Source organism: Hippopotamus amphibius, chromosome 15, assembly GCF_030028045.1.
Source record: "Hippopotamus amphibius kiboko isolate mHipAmp2 chromosome 15, mHipAmp2.hap2, whole genome shotgun sequence".
Classification (NCBI taxonomy): domain Eukaryota; kingdom Metazoa; phylum Chordata; class Mammalia; order Artiodactyla; family Hippopotamidae; genus Hippopotamus; species Hippopotamus amphibius.
In genome coordinates, this window is record NC_080200.1 from 64,937,819 (window position 1) to 64,956,918 (window position 19,100).

The 19,100-nt window shown below is 52.3% G+C and overlaps 1 protein-coding gene across 6 annotated transcripts in view; it reads right to left on the reverse strand.

Moving 5' to 3' along the window:
* Positions 1 to 2,701: 2,701 nt before the first annotated feature.
* The window catches only part of TENT4A (terminal nucleotidyltransferase 4A), a 52,454-nt gene continuing 36,055 nt past the window's right edge, over positions 2,702 to 19,100 (reverse strand). Inside the window, exons 5-14 of one of the 6 annotated variants that reach the window (XM_057708513.1) lie at positions 16,779 to 16,886; positions 15,581 to 15,709; positions 13,063 to 13,276; positions 11,052 to 11,178; positions 9,944 to 10,044; positions 9,211 to 9,383; positions 8,651 to 8,809; positions 6,383 to 6,547; positions 6,007 to 6,064; positions 4,786 to 4,924 (exon numbers count right to left, since the gene is read on the reverse strand). In XM_057708513.1, the coding sequence (XP_057564496.1) occupies positions 6,032 to 6,064; positions 6,383 to 6,547; positions 8,651 to 8,809; positions 9,211 to 9,383; positions 9,944 to 10,044; positions 11,052 to 11,178; positions 13,063 to 13,276; positions 15,581 to 15,709; positions 16,779 to 16,886 (1,209 nt within the window). In that variant the 3' untranslated portion in view covers positions 4,786 to 4,924; positions 6,007 to 6,031. Of the gene's footprint in view, positions 4,928 to 4,958; positions 6,065 to 6,382; positions 6,548 to 7,000; positions 7,323 to 8,650; positions 8,810 to 9,210; positions 9,384 to 9,943; positions 10,045 to 11,051; positions 11,179 to 13,062; positions 13,277 to 15,580; positions 15,710 to 16,778; positions 16,887 to 19,100 lie in introns of those variants that run through there. The other 5 variants (XM_057708511.1, XR_009049146.1, XM_057708512.1 and 2 more) reach the window with 5 other exon arrangements.

The following is a 19,100-nucleotide window of genomic DNA, read 5'->3' on the forward strand; positions in this document are numbered from 1 at the left end:
CAGAGGGGAGGCAGAGGGTGGAGAGAACCCTGATGGTTCCTGAGGAGGCGAGGAGCCTCCAGGGAAGGAGGAGATGGTGTGTGTGGGGGGGGCGGGGGGACCTGGAGGATTTGGAGGCTGGTGGGAGACAGAAGCAGGGGTCTGAGACAGAGCACAGGACCAGTGGAACACAGCAAAGGCCGGGCAGCGCAGGGCAAGTGCCGCAAGCACCCTGGGGCCCCACGCTTGCTTTCTGACCCGGGAAGCAAGGCCATGTCTCAGAGGGGAGGGAGGGGAGCAGGCAGGAGGGGTGTGAATTTGAGCTGAGTTGGGGGGTTGAGACCCTCTTCGCTGGGAACGGGGGAGGCAGCACCTGAGCCCTGAGGGCACGGTGAGCTGGGGCCCCTCTCACTCCACACCTGTTAAATGACCTTGGCCGAGTTCCTTAACCTCTGTGCCTCCCCTTATCATCTGGAAGTGGACGACACCTGTGCCCGGGATGGAGATGTCCAAAGCCACAGTGCTGACGGTGTCACGTGAACGTCAGCCTTAGCTGACTCCACAGTGTCCCTTATCCTACAAGCAGGGCCGAGGGACCGGCAGGGGCATGGATCTCCGGCGGGGGTCTTGCCAGAATGCAATTGAGGGACAATGGTGAGAGCCCCCCATGGAGCCATGAAAGCACAGTAAGGTAACCTCTTCTTGAGTCTATCTTAAACAGTGGGAATTAGCCCCAAGTGTGGGGTGTTTGGGGTTCTGTGTTTCATGGTAGCCACTATCCATTCTAATCAGCTTCCTGTGGTCATCTAAGTTGCCTGAAGATTGGCAGGAACTTTGCAAGTTCTAAAGCGTTAGGGTAAACATCACACCCTCCTCAAAGTTTCACCAAATCATCACAGAAAGAAAATACCCAATATTTCACAGTAACTTTAAATGGAGTATAAACTATAACAATATTGAAATATTATGTTGTAACCTGAAATATTTTAAGTCAACTCTACTTCAACAGAATAAAAAATAAATTTAAAAAATCATCACAGGGTGATTGAAACAAAAATGTGTACACGTCTGGATTACCAATGTCACGCGACCCCCCCGTGCGTACAGGCTTCTTGGGGCCCAGCTACCTCGAATGGGAAAAAGACAGGACACTTGACATCCTGCAGCAACTCAAAGAGGAAATCCTGGAGGGAGTTCCCTGGCAGTCCAGCAGTTAGGGCTCCAGGCTTTCACTGCTGAGGGCCCAGGTGCCATCCCTGCTCAGGGAACTAAGATCCCGCAAGCTACACATCTTGGCCAAAAAAAAAAAAAAAATGGAAATCCTGGAGATGCGGCCGTGAAGGGTTTATCAGGAAGCCTGGGGGTCAGGGCTGATGGGCCCTGAGACAGGTGAAGGTGCAGGTGGTCACACCAACTGAGGCAGAGCTGCAGCGGGCCCCTGCCGACAGCTGACGCCGGCTCGCCGTGTCCTGGGAGGACGCAGGGCCCCACTGGGACAGCACAGGCACTGCCTCCCCTCGCATTGTCCCTGAGGCCCTGCTTACACTTCAGGTGCCCGCAGTCTCCACACACCGCCCCCCACCCTGCCACCAGCTCCAGGCTCACAGCACAGCTCGCCTGTTCAGCCCGTCCCCCAAGCTCGCGCACAGAGAGCTCTGGGCAGAAACCTGGAGATGGCCAGCGGCGGCTCCCCTCCCACCACCCCACCCACCAGGCGGCTGTGCCAGCTCCACCTCCAGACTGACCCCATCGCAGCCTGTCCAGCGCCCCCAGGCAGCCGTCGTCTCTCACCTGGACCACTCCGACACCCTCCCGCAGCCCATCCTCCAGAGGTGGTCACAGTGGCATAGAGACCCTCCCACCTCCCCTCCGGGCTTCCAGGAGCTGCCCCCGCCCGCCGCCTGCTCCTGCACCCCGCCTCGGCCATCGGACCTCCTGCTGTGCTCCCCTGGACCACTCGGGTCCCGGCCCAAGGCCGCCCCCGGAGGTCCCGTCCAGAAAAACGCACCTACCACTCTTCACCTCCAGCCAGGGCATCCTGGCTTCTCCACTGAGGTCACGTAGCATCAGCGGCTCTCGGAGGCTTCCTGTGACCTCACTGGAACACGGGTTCCCAAGAGCAGGCCTGGCGTTTCCAGGCAGCACGGCTCAGAGCACCTGCGGAAGGAAGCCTTTTGTGGAAGGACAGGAAGGAGCGCAGGACCCACGACCCAGAAGCCCACAGCACGCCGCGCTCTCCTGATGGCGGTTCCAGAACGTCACCTCGCAGGGGCCATGCAGCCCGAGACAAGCAGCCCAGTCACTCACTGGTGTCAGAAGTGTTATCAGTTTCCTTATAAATGCTCATCATAAGCTACATTTTAAGCCACGTTATGATCTTGGTGGTTTAAAATGCGTATTTTGAAGGAATATAACGTTGACCTAAGAGAGATGTGGAAGGCACAGATGATTTGTCGGGAAGTTAAGTACATGCTGTCACATCAGCGTGTCAGAAGCCGCACACAAAGAGCATCATTTAAACGGCTCTGGTGCCTCCTGCCAGCCTAGCCTGTGACAGGTCTGATTCTCCTGCGCCCGCCTGCAACCTCACCAGGTTCTGAGATCACTGACCCGATGAGAACACCATCGTTCACCATCCTCACTCAGAACTAAGTCCAGAAGGGAAACTCCAGGCGACACCCCCCCATCCCAAAAGGAAAGACACGCTCAAACACAACCAGCACCTGGTTTCCAAAGTTTATTAAAAATCAAAGAATAGAAAAACTTTACATAAAAATATGTCAATTTTAGCTTCCACATTGTTGTCCACACACAAAAAAAATCGAAACATGATATCTTGTCGTCAGGCCTGCGGCGCTTGGCCACGGGGGGCCAGGCCAATTCATCGGTTCGCTGTGGCGGGCTGGAGCCTGGCGCCTGGGCGGAGACTGGGCGCCCAGAGACGCACCCCTGCACAGGCGCTCCCACCGGGCCAGCAGCGTTTCCTTAGAGGAGGGCTACCATCGATATTGCTAACGCGTAGAGATTAGTACAGGCCTACGTATCAGTTTTTATAAATATTTATCAACAGGTTCAACAATTTAAATACCTTTAAATATTTTTTATAACCTTCGATCATCAAGAACCGCAGACAAAGTGTGCTACTCGGCTCGGACACCGCCCAGGGAGCCTGCAGGCGCGGCCGGCAGCTCTCAACGCACAGGGGCCAGACCTGCTTCCCGGGGGCCGCAGGCACGGTGAGGCTTGTCACGCTCTGACCCCACTCGAGAATGCCCCGCTCCTGCACGTCGCTGGGGTCATGGCAGTAAACTTCCCGTCCTGACCTTCTCTGCTAGTGGACTTCAAAAACCATCCCACCTGTAGTGTCAGCAGGGCCAGGACCCCTGTTTTAAAAATGGGTGCCGGATGACCCAGGAGAGGCCCCTAACTCCCAGGACACCTGTGGTGCTCCGAAAACTCAGGGTGAGGCAGGATGGGTATCGTAGTGTTCAAAATGGGTAACAAAGACAGTGGTTGTCATGGCAGGAGACACTTGCATAGTATACCTGTATGCTTCTCCCGTCGGGTGCCGGCCGCCCTGGGCTCGACGCTGGGCTGTGCTCGCCTGCGATGTGTTACAGATCCCCCCCCGGCGCGCTGAGCAGCTCAAGTACTTCTCCTATATTTGCTCTTAACAGAACGAATGCATACTGCTACAGATTCCACAATGGAATCAACATAATTCCTTTCTCCACATTCCTAAAACTGGGTACCACTGTCCGTGACGATACGCCCCACACCCATCATGACAGGCTGTGTTACTAAAACTGAAGCGTTTCAAAGTTCACATTTGTTTAAGATTTTATAACGTGACAACCTTTTCTCCTCATAGAAAGTTATACTCTGGCACTTTAAATGCTGGGTCTGTTGTGTAGGTTAAAAGAACCAAACCCAAAACATTAAAACTCCGTGGTCAGAGCAAGACAACAGACAGGCCGGACGGCAGAGCCCGCGGGCAGCTGGTCAGGAGGCTTTGGAGCTGAACCCCTTCGGAAACCTGCTGGGGGTACTCAGCTCCTTCACCACGATCTGAGAGGCCTCACGTCTGACCCAAAAAAGGAAGATAAAAATAAACCCAGGCCCCTCGCCCACGGTGTCCGCCACGATGCTCAGACAGCCAGCCGACAGGATGAACCCAACTCAGAAAATGCAACTCGGGAAAGGATCTAAGCGTGTTTAAAAAATTCCCTCCTCCCTTAAATATAACTTATGTGAAAATATGAAATTAAATAAAAAATATCTGAGTTATTGCACAAATCATAAGTTTTCAATATTTACATAGAAAAACAGTTCTGAAATCGGAAACAAAAAGTGAAGGCAGTAAAACAATGACGACCTCCCAACGGATAACAGGGTTCGATCTCCGTTGCTCTGACAACGTGAAACGAAAGTACCCCACGCAAAGGACAGACGTGGTGCCGAGAAACGCCAAGGCCCCGTCCGTCCCCGCAGTTCCCGGTCCAGACCTGCTCCGGCACTGAAGGGAGAGTCCTGGGAAGGCAGGAGACAGCATCCACGTCTAGTAAGGCTTCACAGATGGGCACAAGGAGCTGTTCTTTACGATGGACGCGACCACCACACAAGGAACATGCAGAGTGAGCAGCGGCAGGCGGTGGGGCCCGGCTGACGTGCTGGATGCTGGTCTCAGGTCCGGGGGCGCCAAGGCCACCCCGCTTCAGTCTGGACGTGGGGCCGAGCGGCGCCACCGGCAGCATTATCTGCTGAGACTGACGGGCAGGCTGTCCCTCGTGTGCGTGTGTTTCTTCCTCCTCCAGCCGGTGCGGTTGTACTGGTGGTGCCCCCGGTTGCCCGCGGGAGGCCGCACGCCTCCGCTGCCCACCGCGCTGTAGCTGCCACCCTGGCCGTGGCTGTGGGAGCCCTTCAGGGACAGTTTCATGCCGCTGTGCTGCTGAGGAGACCCAGAGGGACACGGGGCTGGAGGGAGGCCTGGACAGACATCCCCACCCCCGCACAGAGGCCCGCCTCCCCGCCCCCGCCCCCCAACCCCGTGGGCTGGGGGCCTGAGTGAGCAGGAGCCACGACCCCACCAGGGGGCGCGCAGGGCACACGACACCAGACGTGGAGGAGCCGACAGCGCGCCACCCGCTGCCGTCCCCCAGGGACTCCTATCCGTCCACCCAGACACCGAGAACGGGCCCCTCCAGCGACTCGGGCAACGTTACAACTGGGGCCTGTTTCAAACCACCTCGAATCGCACGGCTAACGGGTCCCACGTGTCCACAGGAATAAGAGGGTGCCTCGCGTTTTCTCCCGATGATACTCGGGACACACACGAGTGGGGTCCACGTCAGTGGGTGCGTGCGGGGCGCCCCTCCCAGGCCGCCAAGCCCCAGGCAGAGCAGGTGGGGGGCAACACGGCTGGTCTCGGGAAGGTTTCGGAGCAAAACCAGCAGGAGGGGGTTGAGAAGGAAAGTCAAAATGCTATTAAGGAAGAGTGCTTTTGCGCTCTGCCATCATGATTTCATCCTGAGTATTCCTAACGGGTCAGCAGAGCGGCCCAGGTACGTGTCAGATACATCGAACGTCCAGGAAGGAACGTCCTACTCCTGAAATCTACATAAAAACGATAAGCAGGACTCAGTGACATAGGTCCAAAGACCCAACCCTCAGGGACCAACACTTACTGGGTGATGGGATCAGAGAAGCGACAGAGCGCTGGCTGGAGCCGACGCGGACCAGCGCCGCCCGCCTGGGCACACGGCCTTCGGACCCGGCACCCCGACCCCCACCGACGCAGCCGTGGTTCTCCCCAACATCCCGGCGCCTTAGCAACAACCTGTTTTCCTGACACCGGGTTTCTAACACACGGGATCTGGACTCAGAAGAGCCACAGGGCAATGGACAAGTGTATTCACAGGGCCCCGGGGCTAGGAAGCCAGTCACACGCAGACCCTGCCCAGCGCGCCCTCGGCAAAGAACGGGGAGGGGGTGAACCGGTAGGAAGACCACACTGCGGCCGGGTGTTACCATTCCTGGTCTCATCGTCTGCTTCTTAAAAACCAAAGTTCTTAGCGTGCAAAGTAATCTAACAGAGAAATGGGAAATCAAAATAATCTTCACTTCAAACTTAATTTTTATGCTAACAAATTTAAAAAATGCATGATGCATTAAACTATACGAAATTTTAAAATAATTTCTTAACGTGTGAAGTTTTGTTTGTTACAAAGGAAAGCACACGTGAAGCTGAATGATCAGAGAACCAATGCCCTTTAAAGAAAAAAAGAAAAAAAGAAAAAAAAATAATCTTTGTGGAATTCCCTCTTTGGTGGAGAAAGTTTTAAGCGCTGGCCTATCACAAACCTGCCTGGTGGGAACCCAGGGCCTGGGCGGACAGGACCCGTACCTTGTGATACAGGTGAGGGCTGGAGAGCAGGTTGGGGGACGCAGACGGGATGGCTGGGGAAGACACGTGGTGGACGGCTTTCAGTGCTGGAGCTCCTTCGATGACAGCTTGTCTACAGGGCACGGGGGCCACCCCTAGCGTTGGTGGAGGTATAGTAAACCTGGTCTGGGAGAGAATGGCCAGAGACATCCATAAGGCACCAACGCTACACAGGTTAACCGTTCCGTTCTCACCATGGGTGCTGACAAGGGCGCCACTTGCAAACAGGCTCCTTAGTTTGTGCGCGACTGTGACCTCACAACATTGTTTTGAATCGGACATATTTTATATTCTGAAAGCTGTGACCACGTGAAGTATGTCCAGTCACCCCAGTCGTAAGCTCTGCATAGTCGCTGAAGACCAAACAATTCAGAAAAATGACAGTCATGAAAACATCTGTCCCTCAGGTCTCCGGAAAGAGCCCTGGCAAGGCAGGATGAGAGGCGCGAGACTGGCCCGAGCGGAGGCCTGCAGACGGCAGGCCCACCCTCCCCTCCCCGCTCCCTCCAGTCCCCGACTCCGCTGGTTCCCATCAGCGGCCCATGGGGCAGAGGTGCTGGCGGGAGCCCCTCTCCTCACCTTCGAGAACCTCACTGCTCTCGTCTTAGAATCTTATGTGTTTGCCCCAAAGACCCCTGGAGAGTGAGCGTGGCCTCAGGGGCAGTGGCTGCAGCGGGAGCTGGGGCCTCAGGAACGTGGTCTAGGGCTGCGGCGCACACGCCCCTTCCTCACACGTCCTCCCGCTGCCAGGGCCGGAGCGCAGCCACGGCCTCTCCTCAGTGGGGACGCCGCGCCACCCAGGGGCACGGGGCACGGGGAAGAGCCCACTCCGGGGGTCTCTGAAAGCTTCGTGCCCCCAGCTCTCAGTCCCCACTGCATCCCAAGGGGGCTCAGGAGGTGTCTGGAAATAAAATGGGAAAGTGGGCTTTGAGACCTGTCTTTACCCTTGGATGACCTTAGCTTTCGCCCCACGCACTGTCAGCGCGGGTGACGGGTGGGAGCAGGCGCAGCATGTGGTCCTGACCACACCCCCGACGTGCCCGGCGTCCCGGAGGAACAGCACAGGCAGCATCGGCACGCGGCTCTTGAGGGAGCTGAGCCCGAGGGAAGGTTAAAGCCAAGTTCGTCTGTGGCAGAGTTTACTTTCTTGCAGTGCAGGCAACTGCCTCCGCGTTTCATGCTTACGCAGCAATTACAGGTTTCTGGGGAGCTGTGCTGAGGGCCACCAGCACCCCGCGCCCCGGGCCTGCGGCTCTCAGGTCCCCGCGGCCGGAGTGTGTCCTGAGGACGCCCCGCCAGACGGAGAACCGAGGCAGAGAAACACGGTGACACGTTCCCACGTGTCTGCGCGGCTTTACACCGCAGACCACAGCCCACACCGCAGGGCTGGCTCTACTTTAGAAGTAAATGAATGTGATGGGCTTTATATACATGTAATTGAGGTATATTTGGGAAGTAGATACAAATTTAAAATTTGTACAAATATTTTAAATTACCTTCATAACAGGAAAAAATAAAATGAAATTACCTTTTAGACTCTAATTTTGTCTAAATGTTTAAAAAGAGAACATATTCGAACAGAAAGAACCCTATAAATACTGCCTAACAAATAATGTGGAGGAGTCAAAGTTTATATCAAAACTTAGTAAGAGTGTTAAACACTGACAATCTGCGGGGAAAACAAGGACAAGGTCCGTCTCTGCCCAGGGGCAGCATCAAAGCCCCTCTCTCGGCACGACCCCAGGACAACGGTCTCACGCTGGGTGTCGACATAATTTGCAGAAAGACAATGTGAACCTTGTCAAAAGCCACCTCAGGATGGAAGATGCCTTAGAGGACTGGGGCGGGGAGGGTGGGGGGGACTCGAGGCGGGGGCGTCAAGGAAGGGAGGGAATACGGGGATATGTGTATAAAAACAATGATTGAACCTGGTGTACCCCCCCAAAAAATAAAAAATTAAAAAATTAAAAAAAAAAAAAAGCCACCTCAGGACCCAGGACCCAGGAGTCCCCTCAGTGCAGCACAGGACATGGTGGACGTCCACAGCACAGACGTCCACAGAGCGACAGGAATCACATCCTGTCAACCCAGAGATGAGGATTTCCTACAAGATGGAAATACACCTTCCAAAGATTTTTAAAGTCCTTTCTCTAACTCTAGCGCATCAGCTGGTCCTACGGTGCGCGCAGCCTCTGGAACCTGTCCCAGGACCGTCACCGGGCCGCGTACCTGGGCGTTACTTGTCATGACCAACGTTCTGGACGTGGCGGACTGAGGTTTGCCACTTGGTATGGGCAGGGCGGCCGGCAGGCTGGCCAGCAGAGGGGTTGGCACCTGGAGGCTGAACTGGTACACGCTGGGTGTCGTGCAGGGCGGCGTGTCCGAATCCTGGGGGGACAAGAGGAGGGCTGCACCCGAGGCCCGCGCCCCTCAGAGCAACAGGAGCGGCCACGGGCGTGCCCCCGGGGGCCCTGGGACGCAGCAGCCCCAACCTGCCAGGCTCAGGGGTCAGCAAAACTGAAATGCAGACGAGACACCCAAACTGCAAGGTCTTATCTCCGAGTAAGTTTGCAAAACAGCTCCACGGCAGCCCCACTGTGCAGGCACCACTGCTCCCCAGGGGCCAGGGACCCATCACCTGAGGCTCGTGCCGCAGTGGGGACGGTCGGGCGCCCACTCAGGGTGGCCTCACGCATACAGAGCAAGTGATACAACGAGGGGGGCAGAGCTTAAACTCACTGCTGCGGGTGTTTTACACACACGCGCGCACCCCCAGCAGACACACTCACGATGTCGCTTCCGGAAAGCGAGGACACGGAGGAGGCGGACGAGCCGGAGGACAGGAGCTGGGGGCTGGGCAGGGACAGGGTCAGGCGCGGGCCGTAGGGCGACTCGGGCTCCCGGCGCGCAGGCTGCTCCCCCTCACACGCGCCCATCCGCTCGGTGATCTTGACCCTGTTGTCTGCGAAGGGAAGACCGGGCCGTCACGCACCTCCACGCAAGGGCCCCACCACGCCTTAAGTGCTCTCCTGAGCCTGGCGAACTGGATTTCTAATTTACTTAATTACAATTAATTTACTTTTTTAAATTACATTTCAGTTATTGGAAAGCATTTAAATGTGTTTGGAACAAAACTGTGAATTGCACAAACCCTGATCACAACGTGGTCTAGGTATAAACACACACTGGATCTCGAGGACACAGTACCAAAAAAAAATCTCAATAACTTCGTATATTGACTCTCTGTTCAAATGTTAATATTTTGAATACTAAGTTGAATAAAATGTATTATTAAAATTAATTTCACCTGCTTCTTTCCACACTTGTAATGCAGTTACTAGAAACCTGAGAACTGCATGTGTGACATGCCCTGTATTTCTACCGGACAGCACCAGCCTGACCCGTACAGTTTTAAATGAAACTCTTGGAGAAAACAAGGTACCTTCTTAGTTTGAGCAGTTTACCACTAAGGGACAAAGGGACACTCCTGCATCAACGTGGCAGGACGTGCTGGTCTCTCACCAGGGTCTGGCGCCGGGGGGGCCCTGCCGCCCCACTTCTCCTTGATCCACGTCCGGTAGTCGATCACCTCCTGAGTCACCTTGATGATCCTGCCTAAGGTGCTGCAGGAGGACACGGGGTCAGCGCAGCACACGGGGACCGTGGAGCCAACAATCCTTCCCAGTAGCTACTTCATATTTTAACATACAGCTTTGCTAAGTGAAAGGTGGGGGAAAAGCTAAAATAATTTTATGAAATCTGTATGACGTCTGATGTTTGAACCCAAACATACTTTGAAATCACAGTATAGAAAAAGTGGGTGCATTTACGCAGAAGTCCTCAAACCTACATCTACCTATGAATACAAAAGACCACTGCAGTCCAGCGCCAAGTACGGAAGCCCACCCTCCCCAGCGCCAGTGATCACATGGGTCTGACGTTCCGTTTTCCACTGCCCGGGTGAGACACCGAGCACCCAGCACAGGCCCAAAGCTCTGCCTGAAGACAATGAGTGGATGGAGGCCACCAGCCCTGTGCCACCACCACTGGCGCCAGGCCTCAGAGACCACTTCCTCCATCGCCTACTGAGGATGGAGGTCACAGTCCTGTCTCAGTGGGCACTTGAGACGACATCTCATTCTCCCTTTCAACTTCCTCTCATCTCCCTCCCTACATGCCCAGCCCCCCACTTCCACCACAGCAGCATAACCTGAGGTCAGAAAGAAATACTTCTCATCACCAAGAAAAGCATACACCACAAAGAGAGCACTCAAAACGGGGAATGAGGGAAAACATGCAGGAAGGGGGCCAGGGGTCGGCTTCCCTCAGGGCCGAACACCCACATTTTGAAGGCGGCCCGAGAAAAAGCATCACATTTCACAGCTTTGAAAGCCAGATATGACCTCCCCAACACGAATACCCTGAGAACATATTAATTAAATCCCTAAATAAAAAGTGTTCAACCCCTGAGCATGGTGACCATCCCCAATTTCTGAAAGGCCTTCCTTCACCAGTATTTCCAAGTTCTCCTAAAACAGGGCAGTACATCTACCAACACACCCCAAGGAAGCAAACGACAGACGCCAGGGCACCAGCACGGCAGAGGCTGCAGCAGCCGGCACACAGTTACCTTTCGGAGTCCCTGTTGGGATAGGACCTGGCGAGCGGCGACACGGCGTGGCTGAGCACGATGTAGGCGTAGTCGAACACCTGCTTCACCTGCATGGCCCCGTAGGAGCTCCGGCCCACGTCGTTCCCTGAAACAGAGGGGCCGCCGTGAGGGCCGCTACCCAGCCACGAGATCCTCTCCCATGAGCCTCTCCCACACGGGCCCCCAGCCCTGCCACGCTCCGGAGCCGCCAGCACAGCCGATGGGGCGCTGGCAAGCACACCGCCCCTCCGCGTGGGCAGCTCACGGCCATCAGACCAGGATCCACCTCCGTGAGAAGAGATGTCGTTCACAGAGATGGAGGGACAGCGCGCAGGATGGGTGGGCGCCACCAGATGGCAGAAACCTCAGTGGGGCCAAAACACAACCTGAGCAGACTGCCACGCTGACCAGAGGGACAGGCCAGCCCGAGGCCCGCGTGTGGCAGCACCGGGGCACCTGCAGGAGCAAACCCTCAAGAGGGTGCCAGGCTGAGCTCCGGGCTGTTGAGAACTGCGTGGACAGCACATAAAACGCAGCCTCCACTGAAGCCGCCAAGTCACCAGCTCCACAGGCAAGAGCTGACGTTTGCTAAGAACAGCGGAGTTTCTGATTTTCATTTACATGTACCTTGTTCTTCACAAGTCAGGTAGGATTTTTTTTAGGAGACATATTCTTAAGTACTGGAATTTTCTCTTCTCCAAGTTTAATAACATAACCCAGTGACTGTGTGGGTTTTCATTTTTCAATTACATTTTGGCAAATACTGAAGACAAAGGGAATTGCCTGCCATGTAACTGACCCAACACAGACAAACCAGCGATGGAACCCTGTCCTGCTGGGCTGAGGGATAAGCACTGCTGAGAAAGCCCTGCAGGGACCACGGTATTTACAGACCACAGAGGAGAGTCTCTCAAATGATTTTTAAGAAATAAGTTCCATACCCCAGACGCCACAAAACAAGTAAAAAAATTCAAAAATTTGAGGACACTGAGAAACATATACAGGAGCAAAACAATAAAAAACACCAAACAGACAAAAAACACCAGACAAAAGTACATCATGTCAACAAAGAAAGGTCTCCCTTACCCACAGAGGACCTTACGAAGTCAGTGAGGACAGTCCAGCAGACAGACAGACAAACACATGAGCTCACACAAAACGAAACACAAAGGGAAGTGTACCTGGAGCTGACCATCTCCACCACCTTTTCTGTCACCTGTCCGTCACTGATTTTATCACCAACAGTAAGAACAGTGTGTCACCTAATAAATGCTTGATAAACATTTGTGGAATTGATAAATAATCGTGTTTAATCTCACTTATCATTAAAGAACTGTAAAATAAGTGAAAATGTATACTGCACGGTCTTATCAGATTGGCAAAGATTTAAAAGATTGTCACCAAAGGTGTGGGTGTAAGAGCACCTTAACCTGCTCCGGGCTCTTCAAGGAGGCAGTCCTTACAACGAACATTCTCTATGCATATAGGAAAGGGGCCTGGGGTATGCTAAGTAAAATGACAAGCTGCAAATCCTTTTGTATTATGCGATGCCATCCAATTAAGGAAGGAGGCAGTAATCAATGTTTATATCCACACGCGGAAAACTGGAGGAAAACACATCAAAAGGGAGGGGATTACAAAATATTGCACTTTTCTATGTGACAAACTTCTGGAAAACGGATGATTTATGATGGGTACATAATATTTTACTATTCAGAAAAAATAAATTTTTTTCTTAATTCTCACTTTCTACGTTTTTCTGATTACAGAAAGTAAACAAAGTTGCACCTTTACAATTAGAAACATTAACAAGGAATTAGGAACGGGCCACCATTAACTGGGTTAGTACAGTAGGACCCTGCACCTGATCACATGACTGCCCTTGGCCGGGGGTGGGGGGGCGCTGTGGTGGACATACCCGCCCCCTCCCGGCTGGCCAGCCAGCGCGCCATGCCTCCAGGCATGGCGAGTGCAAAGAGAGGGTTCTTACCAGGCAGCAGGGGGTCCTCAATGCACAGCATCGACGGTCGATACCCGCTGGTCATGGCTTTCATGATCTCCTCTTTGGCGATATAGGCACCTCCTTCTTTGATTCTAATACCAGTTTTCAAGTAATTAAAATTTCTTCCGTAGAGTTCAAAAAATTCTACGAGAAGCATTCCAAGGTTTTCATCAGCTCTCCGGGCATCAATTCTTGGATGCAGCTGTAAAAGCAAGGCATCCACAGTTTGTGTGGATTCCCATCACTCTCCGCAGACACCTGCCTGCGGTGGCGGCAGCCAGCCAGCCAAGGACGCACAGCCGGCGGCCCTCGCTCGCTCACCAGTGCCGTGAGGACGCTCCCAGACGCAGCCAGGAGGTACCAACAGAGCCTGGATAGCTTTTGTCCATCAAGAGTGTTCAAAAAAAATAAAACCTTCTCATCTGAATTTTTGAATCATACTTTAATTCTTTGAAAGTTGTAACCCATGTAGCCACTTCCTACATACATATCTGATGAACCTCAAATTCCCAAATACTGATAAAGAAGGGCACCATATTCTGCACAACTTAGACTCACCTAAATGGGAGGTAATTTTACACATTCTAATCTCAATTCCACTGTTCTGAAATACGACCAACAGGGGGCAGTGTGAGACTGAAGAGTATCACCGTGTGAGGTGAAACGACGACTGTTAACTGTGCGTAGTCACCAGCACTGCATCCTAGTACTCACAGCAAGCTCACACCCCTGCCCGGTATACGGATGAGCCTCAGCCCCACACCACGCTTTCTTCAAGTAGGTGACGGGTTTATTCTGAAGCTAAGCCCGTCTGCTGACCCCTCCCAGGTGTCACTCATCTAAGAGGCTCACAAATCTGAGCAACAGGGACCTGCACTGCCCGCTGTGACGGCCGCGAGCCGCAGGTATTTATATTTAAATGAATCACAACAAATTAATTAGATATTCAGTTTGCTGGTCTCGCTAGCCACACTGGCAGCGCCCCACGGGCACGCGTGGCCACGCTGCTGGACCGAACAGACGGCACTGCCCGCGCACAGCAAGTCACACTGGACAGTGACCATCGAGAAAAGGACGGTCGAGTCCACGTCAAAGTCCAAGTCCTGGCGGAAGCACGATGACTGAAAATGTTTATAACACAGGGTTCCGCGGGGAAATATGGTTTATAAAGCCTGCAGGTGTTTTCTGGGTTCAGAAGACCTTACAAAGGCACAATGTAGCATCCTTACTCTTGTCCTACCTTCTCCCTTATTTTCCTGGCCTTAGTCAAAATCAACCACCTGAGAGCCTACCCAGGGCAAGGCTGGGCCTTCTGACCTCAATGAGCTGTGAAAGGAACGCAGATGCTACAACAGTCACAGCTTTGGGGCAGGGAGGGCACAGCGCCAAGGGATGTGGAGGTGACGGGGCAACCCTGCCCGGCCGGCAGCCTCCGTGCGATCACTTAGCCGGGAGCCGGGCACCACGAACGGGAGCAGGAGTCACATCGCAAGGCTACTGAAATAGTTCAAATCAGGAAAACAGGAGGTAATACATTAAGGACACAAGGTTGTGCTCAGTTCAAAATAATGTCCAAAAACTCAGGAAGGACGGCTATAAGGAAGCATCTGGGAGGTGAAAGGGGAAGACAAGGCAGTGTGATTAGAACAGTAAGAAAACAGGTGTGGAATTCCACTTTCACTGTTCTTCCAGCACCTCTGCAAAGACGTGCTAAGGAAACAAACGTGCTGAAAGACGCTGTGACCAGCCGCTCTACTGACCATCAGCAGTATGAATGATACTGAGAAAATGACCAAATTCTGGACATAAAACCCTAAGCACAACCACAAAAACAAAACTGATGATAAACCTGGAGGAACAGGTGTGCAGCCAATACACAGGCAGCGAGTCCTCCATTCAAGCAACTGAAAACGGGATCACTGACGTTTCAATTAACGTAGAGACTGTATGCTTAAAAAGTGGTGTAAGTATCGTCTATCAATGCAGCACAGCATTGAATACTTAGGCACGTTTTCTCTTGACAGATTTTTCCATGGTACTCAACAAAATAAGGGCAATAGATAATTAAAGACAAAATACTAATTTTTCATCACTCAGAAAAAAGCTCTCTTTAGTATTTTTTTACCTAACTTTTTTCTAAGACAAATTTTTCAGTATAAATCACAGTCAAGAACCAAGAAAGGTAGTTTTTCACTGTCTTTCAAGGCATGAAATTTTTCTAAGCGTAAAGAGTGTTTCCTTAAGGTTAGATCAATATACCCTTGACTGCTAGAATGAGATAAGCCCTCAAACAATTAAAACAGATACAAAGCTAAGCTATAAAGGAGCAAAGGAGAAAAGTACTGATCAAAACAGAGTTTATGAAGATTAGAAGTCAATTTCTTCTACAGCAAAACAAGGGACAGCAAGGAGCTGGAACCCATGAAGCAACAACTGGTCAGGACATCAAAGAATTAGTCCCACATAAGCCTCAAGGTCAAGGGTTCTGGAGAGAAAGCACACTCACCTGTAGAAAGCTAATGGCCATTAAAATCAGGCTGTATGAGCTAATTCCACCTGTAAAAACTTCATTCAGGTCCCTCTGCAGGAGGAACTGTTTCAATACTAAAATCAAGTAAGGCAGCAATGAATATTTCTGTAGATTTCAAAAGAAAAACATCATGTGGTTAGTCACTAGAGCTCTGAAGACCTCACACAGCAACGTCCACATGGCAGACCATCCTCTAGCCCCTCAGAAGGCCTGAGGCCAGTCATCCTGACACTGCAGGGGCCTGAGAATGAGTGACACGAGGAGCTTGTTAGGGCCCGGTTGGGGAGTCCCACAGTTCAGCAGGGATGAGCGGGGGGGCCTGCATGGAGATCCCAGGCCCAGAGGGGCTGGGGAGAGAATAAGCGCTTCCTCCTAGTGTCTCCCCACTGGCTCGTGCGAGGGCAGGGGTGCAGCAGTGGGCAAAGGAAGGTCCTAGAACCAGTGTGCAAATGCCCACAAATCAGAGGCACCCGTGAGAGGAGCAAGGGGGCAGCAGGAGGCCAGCAGAATGCAACATCGCCAAATGCAGGACGAGGGGTGAGGGCAGAAGGGCTGAGAAGGGGGTGGAGGGACGTGGAAGCTGCTGCTGTTTTTCCTGCCCTGCTGGGGTGGAAACGATGCTTCAGACAAGCCTGATGGTGCAGAGGGAAGGGGAGCACTGGAGGCGCAAGGTCCTGAGACTGTGGACAGAGGCAGGGTCCAGGTGACTGCAACAGGAGGGAAGGACTCTCCCTTTACCCGGACCACACACCTGGTCAGAGTCCAAAATCCCTCAGCTCAATCCCTCAAAGTCCCATTCTTAGGCACTGAGACCATCCAAAGTAAGCAAATCTATACTCCACTACGATATAAGCAACTTGCAATCAACTAAACTTGCAAATCAGGCACACTGAGCTACAGGGATGGTCATTCTGTAATAGCTAGAAAGAATGCTTGTACACAGTTCTCTAAAATGATGCTCGAGCGTATGAAATGGTTAGCCAAGGAAGACAAATCTGCAGAACAGCCATGTAATTGCAACGTATCTCTAGAAATAATCTTGTAGGATAAATTCAACCGTTACAGCCCTTCTCATTAAAGATTATCATCAGTCTAAAGGTTTTACCATTTATAAGAGAACTGATGCCCAACACAACAAGCCCATTTTTACTGTGCTAACTGCTGCCAACAGCACCTTCATGTAATTCTTGATGAACTCCGCCGCCCGGACCCCAGTCTCCATGTTAAAGCTGATGTCGACTTTAACTTCCGTCTCCTGGTCCGTGAGCTTTATTATTGGTACCTGCAAAGATTTAATTTAGAACACTGTGCTTTAATAGGCAACATTTTCCACAGTTCGGGCATCAAAATGTTTCAAGTTGTACAGAGGGTTTTTCTCCTTATTCACCAAAGGGGCTTAGAGATCATGAACCCCAGACTATAAAGATGAAAGAAATGGGACTTTCCCAGCGTTCACCCCGTGAGCCCCCAAGGCCACCCCCTCGTCCAACAATAGCTAGCACTCACCTCTGCCTGGCCCTGCCGGCCTGGCCCAGCGCCTCGCTGGGGACTGAGCACCGAGCACCCACTCTCTGCAGGACCTGTGCTCCACAAGCCTGCCTACCACGGGGGCAAGCCGGCTAGGCCCTGTCCCACCACAAGTGTCTAGGCATGGGAGGAGCTTTTGGTCCCCAAATCACGTTTGCTAGAATTCCTGAAAACATTTAAAGTAACTTCAAAGCCATATTTTAAATTATATTTTGTATTGATGTTGTTTTTCCAAACCACTCTACAGTAGGTATTCATTCTGTAAGACAATTTAACTTAAAAAAAAATTTTTCCCTGAAAGTCAGAATAAAAGGCTATTTTAGAAATACTCTCATCAATAAAAATTATCACCAAAAGGCACTCAAAACCAGCACTCACAAACGCTGCCCAAGCAACCATTAAGATCACACTTGCCCCACACAAAACTGTGGTCTTCCAGCAGGAAAGGCAGCCTCTACAGAATGAAAGCGACACTGCCTTCACCAATACAATGCGGGTCTAATGAAAGGTTGTCTGGAAGCCAACAGAGGAACACGCTTTTCAGCACGCACCTGCTCTGGGCTCTAAAGTGTACACTTGGGGGCGAACTGCCCAGGACACGTGTGAGACAGACAGGCCAGCAGGCGGTGACAGTGACCCCTGGAGATCACCTCCACCACCAGGTAGGGTGAGGTCCAAGAAGGCAGAGAAAACAAAACGCTTTCCCAAAGAACTGATCAAAACTGTTTCAGAAGGAGCCCACGGCTGAAGGGCCCAGGCCTCCTGGACGTGGGAAATGCCTCGGGAGCGAGGCGCTCCCCGTACCCCTGGGCACAGCTATGAAGCCTTCTCTGCACTCAAGGATTCTTTCTCCAAATCACTCCTGGCGCCCTCCTGCCACACAGACACACACACACACACACACACACTTTCTCACATGTTGAACCCCCAGATCCTGAAAATCAGTAGTAACACTGCAATACTTATTTTCTGGTGGTGGTTCAACACCAGGTTGTTAAACACGGCTCTCACGCTGGGCTCAGAGCCCGTGATGAGATGACGGTGAGGCTGCCCAGCAGAGAGGGCTGCCTGGCAAGAGCCGACACGCGTGGAAAAGAGCAGGTGGACACTGCTCCTCGGACACTGCCACAACGGACCCCCAGCAGCAGAGAAGGTGTGTGACAGCAATGAGGTCACCTGACCACACAGCTCCTGCAGCACCTACTCAGCATATGGTCTGCCCTCCAGAAAGTTCTGAAACCCAGGACAATCAGGCTGAGGCCCCTTAGCTGCTCTATATCTAAACAAGGATACCTGGTCAGAGACCACCAGCCATCCACTGTGTGCTCTCGAGGGGCCAACACGATGGAACAAACGGTAGAGCCACGAAAAGGGCAGAGCTGAGAATCTGATAACCAGCACACAACAGGCAGGTAAGCAGAGCTCCAGAGCTGCCAGGAAGCTTGGACTTGGATAAATCATGACACACACATCAAAAGTGGCCTCCTCTTCCATCTTCTCCTCAGAGAAGCGCAGTTTTCATATATGTACAGTTTTGGAACAATGAAAGGAATAAGCAAGTTTCTCTTTCTGAAGTATAACATGGCAAATGGGCACCTTTTTCCATGTAATAAATGCCATAGTTTAATCACTCAGCTACATTCTCCAGGAGAGCAGCCTCTGAACGTTGTCTCATTTCGGATATTAATATCCTTCCCTTGCATGGCCTCACCAGAGATGACCCATTCATATATTTTTTTGGGGGGGGGGGGGGTATCGTTGCTTTAAAATGTTGTGTTAGTTTCTGCTGCACAGTGAGGTGAATCAACCATACATATACATATATCCCCTCCCTCTTGGACCTCCCACCCACCTCGCTCACCACAGAGCACTGAGCTGAGCTCCCTGCGGTATACAGCAGGTTCCCACTGGCTATCTGTTTCACACATGGTAGTGAATATATGTCAATCCCAACCTCTCAATCCATCCC